The sequence below is a fragment of the Bos grunniens genome, chromosome 14 (assembly GCF_055505025.1).
Source record: "Bos grunniens cultivar Pamir isolate PY7600 chromosome 14, Bosgru_T2T1.0, whole genome shotgun sequence".
NCBI lineage: Eukaryota > Metazoa > Chordata > Mammalia > Artiodactyla > Bovidae > Bos > Bos grunniens.
In genome coordinates, this window is record NC_141178.1 from 80,404,912 (window position 1) to 80,409,589 (window position 4,678).

At 48.4% G+C, this 4,678-nt stretch overlaps 1 protein-coding gene across 2 annotated transcripts; it reads left to right on the forward strand.

Annotated features, from left to right (window-relative positions):
• The first annotated feature begins 580 nt into the window (after positions 1 to 580).
• On the forward strand, positions 581 to 3,857 carry CHRAC1 (chromatin accessibility complex subunit 1). 2 transcript variants are annotated; one of them, XM_086337456.1, is made up of 3 exons: positions 581 to 749; positions 2,528 to 2,654; positions 3,215 to 3,857. In XM_086337456.1, the coding sequence occupies exons 1-3, from the start codon at positions 603 to 605 to the stop codon at positions 3,226 to 3,228; spliced, it is 288 nt and encodes a 95-aa protein (XP_086193582.1). In that variant the 5' UTR covers positions 581 to 602; the 3' UTR covers positions 3,229 to 3,857. The 2 variants fall into 2 exon arrangements, with proteins under 2 accessions (XP_086193582.1, XP_086193581.1); XM_086337455.1 differs by having other exon boundaries at positions 3,230 to 3,857.
• Positions 3,858 to 4,678: the final 821 nt, after the last annotated feature.

Consider the following 4,678-nt stretch of genomic DNA (forward strand, 5'->3'; position numbering starts at 1 on the left):
GTGACTCCTCTCTGGTCTATTCACGTTCAGAAGTCAGAGGCATCTTTCTGAAACTTAAGACACATCCCATCATCCCTCTGATATCTTTCAAGCACTTCCCATTTTTCTTAGAGTAAAATCCAACAGGGCCTAGCCTTGGCTACCTCTCGGACTTCACCTAGCACACCTGCCCACAGAGCGGTCATTTTACCCTTCTTAAAAGGGTCCTCCCTCAGGGCCTTTGCCTTGCGGCTCTTTTTCCCGGTAGCGCTTTCTAATCAGTAAGGCAGTTTTCTCTCCTCACTGCCCAGCCTTCTCCCTTTTTGCCCCAGTTTCTCTCTTTTCACGCTGTTTTCCTTCACGGAATTTCTTCCCAAGGCCGAACTCCCCACCCACGGCCGCCCCCGCCCCGCCTGAGCTTCGGGTCGCATTTCCGCTCCGCGCGCACAGCCGCGGGGGGAGCGCGGCATCACGGGATTTGTAGTCCGCCCCCGCCGCCGCACCACACAACACTACAACTCCCACGGGGCAGTGGGACGTCGCTCTCCTACACCGACCGTGTAGGCCGGCCACCTTGCGGCTGGTAGGGGCTGCCGCCGCCGCCGCGGGGGCGGGGCGCAGAGATGGCGGACATGGTCGTGGGCAAGGATAAGTGCGGGGAGCAGCGGTTGGTGTCGCTGCCCCTGTCCCGCATCCGGGTCATCATGAAGAGCTCCCCCGAAGTGTCCAGCATCAACCAGGAGGCGCTGGTGCTCACCGCCAAGGCCACGGTGAGGCGGGACGCGCAGGGAGGAGTTGAGGAGCCGGGGACGGCGGTGGTGCCGCCCGAAACCATTGCGCCCCGCCCTGCCCGCCGAGCCCTGCGCGCTGCCGTGTCCATTTCGGGCCCCTGCGCTGCGGCCCCTTTTCTTTTGAGGGCCGCCTTACGCCCCTCTTCTATCGCGCGCGCCCCAGCTCCCGCGCGCGCCCTTCGCCCCGCCCCCCGGTGCCGCTCCCGCCCTCCTTCGCGCGCCCAGCCGCCCGCTCTTTCCGCTCGCGCCCTCCTTCGCGCGCCTGGCCGCCCGCTCTTTCCGCTCCCGCCGTCCTTCGCGCCCTTGTCGCCACGCCCACCCCGTTCCCGCCGTCCCTCGCGTGGGGGAGGTCTAGGCTTTGGCGCGTAGGCGGTTTTTGATGTCCCCTCCTCTAGCGTCACTGAACTAGGGGCCCCACCGCCCCTCCTTTTGTCGCTTCCGGTCTTTTTCGTGGCTTTGGGCCCCAGCTCCTTAAACAGTTCAGGGAGAGGGCTTCCTCAGGAGGTGCGGCCGGGCCTGGCCGCTTGCCCACGCTGTCCCGAGTCTCCTGGGCCCAGTTGTTGTACAGTCCACGAGTCGTGTCCGACTCTTGGCGACCGCGTGGGCTGCGGGACCCCAGCCTTCTCTGTCCCCTGTAGTTGAGTCGGCGATGCCATCCAGCCATCTCGTCCTCTGTCGTCCCCTTCTTCTGCCTTCAGTCTTTCCCAGTATCAGGGTCTTTTGTAATAGAGTCGGCTCTTCGTCTCAGGTGACCAAAGTATTGGAGCTTCATCTTTAGCGTCAGTCCTTCCAGTGAATATTCAGGGTCGATTTCCTTTACGTTCGACTGGTTAGACCTTCTTGCTGTGCAGTAAGGGACTCTCAAGAGCCTTCTCCAACACCACAGTTGGAAAGCATCAATTCTTCGATGCTCAGCTTTCTTTATGGTCCATACATGACTAGTGGAAAAACCATAGCTTTGACTATTGGGACCCTGGGCCAGAATTAAAGTTTTAGGCCCAAATAATTGTCTCTTGATTTGGTCTAGGTAGGCCAGAACCTTCCTGTTTTTAACCCTTGGCCAGGTTTCTGCTTCAGTCTTTAACTTTCCTTGGAATCCATTTTCCAGCCCTGTTAGTTGGGTAGATAGTGTCCCAAGGGTATGTTGGTCAAAGCTGGAGCTAAAGGAAGTAGGAAATTGAGTAGTTTGGGGATATTTGTTCCATTTCATTCTGTAGATATTAAGGAGTTAAGAGTTTTGCAATTACTTCTTTAATCCCTTACTAAAACTCAATTAGATGGATCTAAAAACAGAGAGGCTCATTTCAGGTGGTTGCCTTAGGGAAGGTATCTGGGTAGAACAGGAAATTGATCATTTTTTACCTTCAGGTTGTTGACTTAGGGTTGTAGGGGGACCACCCTACACAATGTACATTTATACACAATGTGTGTTCCTGAGCACAGAGAATTTTTGAATGGTCTCTTGCCCCTCTTTAACTGTAGAGGTTGGGCATTAAACAGTTATGATTTATTGTTATATTTATATATTTTTTGTAAGTTAGAAATCTAAACTTTTAGGAAATCTCTGTTTTCCTGCCAACTTTAATTCAGTCTTACTCTCTTCCTGACCTCATATTTCTCCTTTCTCCATTTATTTCTCCTATAATTTGATGAACCAGGATAATCTGCAATCATCTAAACTTAATGTAATTAAAAAGTGAGGTCTGTGGTAGGTTTTCAAAGCACACCTTTAATTTTACTTTTTCATTTTGTTTTAGGAACTCTTTGTTCAGTATCTTGCCACCTATTCCTACAGACATGGCAGTGGAAAAGAAAAGAAAGCACTCACCTATAGTGACTTATCAAATACTGCAGAAGAGTCGGAAACTTTTCAGTTTCTTGCAGGTACTTTGCTTTTGAAATATTTTGGTTAAAAAATAGTAATTACAGCTTTTCCTCCGCTTATTTTCTGCTTTCACTGGAGTAGACATTTTGGTGCTTTTTCCAGGTGCCACAGTTTACCTGGCACAGGACCAGAGGTTTAGTTTTGTCTATTTGAGTATGTTTGTAATGCGGTTTACCTAGAGCACGAATTAAGTTGGCAACCTGCACAGGGTGGCTGGGCAAGCCAGGCAGGCCCACCCCTCAGACTCCTCCTTATTTGGATGGGGAAACAGAAACTCATCATTGTTGTTGTGGAACAAAAAGAGCTTAAGGTGATCCTCGGGGCCAGCACTTTGTCAGGTGGGTTGGACAGGGTTGCTTCCAGTAGTTACCAGCACAGAGAAGAACATAGTTTGCAATCAGTGAAATAGAAACAGGTATTTAGCATTAGTCAGGAGGCAGTGCTAGTTTCCTGCTATTTCACCCCAGAAGTGTAGTCTGAAATTTGTCTCGTCTTGGAACCTGTTTTAGAGGTCATAGCAGGGACTAGCACGTTTTGAAATTTGCATTGCTGATGTTAGCTTTATGTTTTTAAGATATATTACCAAAGAAGATTTTAGCTAGTAAATATCTGAAAATGCTTAAAGAGAAGAGAGAAGAGGAGGAGGAGAATAACAACGATGAGACTGATGACGACGAAGCGGAATCCTGACCCCAAAGATGAGCCTGGTGAGGACCCTCCTGGATTAGCACCTTGGCTGTGAAGCAAGCGTTAGTCTGTCCACCCTTCAGAGACTTCACTTACGTTATGTTCTTCCCTGGCTGAGACGGAGCATAATGCACCTCTGCCATAAATAGCCAACAGGAAAGGAACCCAGATAGCAGCCTCTCTTCCCCAAGCCCACACTGCTGCTGGAGTGGGAGGGGACTGCCAACAGCCTGCGTACTGGAAGGCACAGCCCATCTGCAGCGCTGAGCTCCAGAGGAAGAGGGACTCTGCTTAACTTTCTAGTTTGAAGATAGATTTTCAAGAACTTGTAAAATACCAGTTGTGTCGACTCACATATGTATATTTTGAAATTAGTTCTTGTAAACAGCTAGATCCTGTTTTAGCTAAATATGTAGTCTGTAGGTAGGATTTTTGTATTTCAAGACAATCTGACTTTGTATTCATCCAAATACTGCATTTTTTTAAACTGTAAAATAAATTTTTCTTGATTAAAAGCTGTATTTTTTTTGCATTTTATTTTTAATTGGAGATTACTTTACAGTATTGTGATGGTTTCTGCCATACATCAAGATGAATCAGGTATACATATGTTCCCTCCCTCTTAAACCTCCCTTCCACCTCCCTCCCTATCGCACCCCTCTAGGTTATCCCAGAACACCAGCTTTGGATTTCCTGTGACATACAGAAAATCCCCGCTATCTGTTTTACATATGGTAACGTATATGTTTCAGTGCTACTCTCTCAAATCATCCCACCTTCTCCCTCCTCCGCTGTGTCCAAGTCTCTTGTGTGTGTCTGCGTCTCCATTGCTGCCCTGTAGATTGGTTCTTCAGTACTGTCTTTCTAGATTCCTTATCTATGTGTTAATGTACAATATTTATCTTTTTCTGACTTACTTCACTCTGTATAATAGGCTCTAGGTTTGTCCACCTCATTGAAACTGAGTCAAATGCGTTCCTTTTTATAGCTGAGCAATACTCCATTGTGTGTATGTACTACAGCTTGTTTATCCATTCATCTGCTGGTGGACATCTAGGTTGCTGCTGTGTCCTATCTATCGTAAGTAGTGCTGCAGTGAGCGTTGGGGTGTATGTCAGTTATGGTTCCCTCAGCATATATGCCCAATAGTGGGATTGCTGGGTCATATGGTAGTTTTAGTCCTAGTTTTTTAAGGAATCTCCATACTATTCTGCATAGTGGCTGTATCAGTTTTCATTCCCACCAACAGTGTAAGAGGGTTCCCTTTTCTCCACACCCTCTCCAGCATTTATTGTTTGTAGACTTTTTCTGATCCGTGTGAGATGATACCTCATTG

Coding starts and splice junctions, on each gene's coding strand:
- CHRAC1 (XM_086337455.1), top strand. CDS start 603: ATGGCGGACATGGTCGTGGGCAAGGATAAGTGCGGGGAGCAGCGGTTG. Junction 750..2,527: donor TGCTCACCGCCAAGGCCACG/GTGAGGCGGGAC, acceptor ATTTTGTTTTAG/GAACTCTTTGTTCAGTATCT. Junction 2,655..3,229: donor AACTTTTCAGTTTCTTGCAG/GTACTTTGCTTT, acceptor TATGTTTTTAAG/ATATATTACCAAAGAAGATT.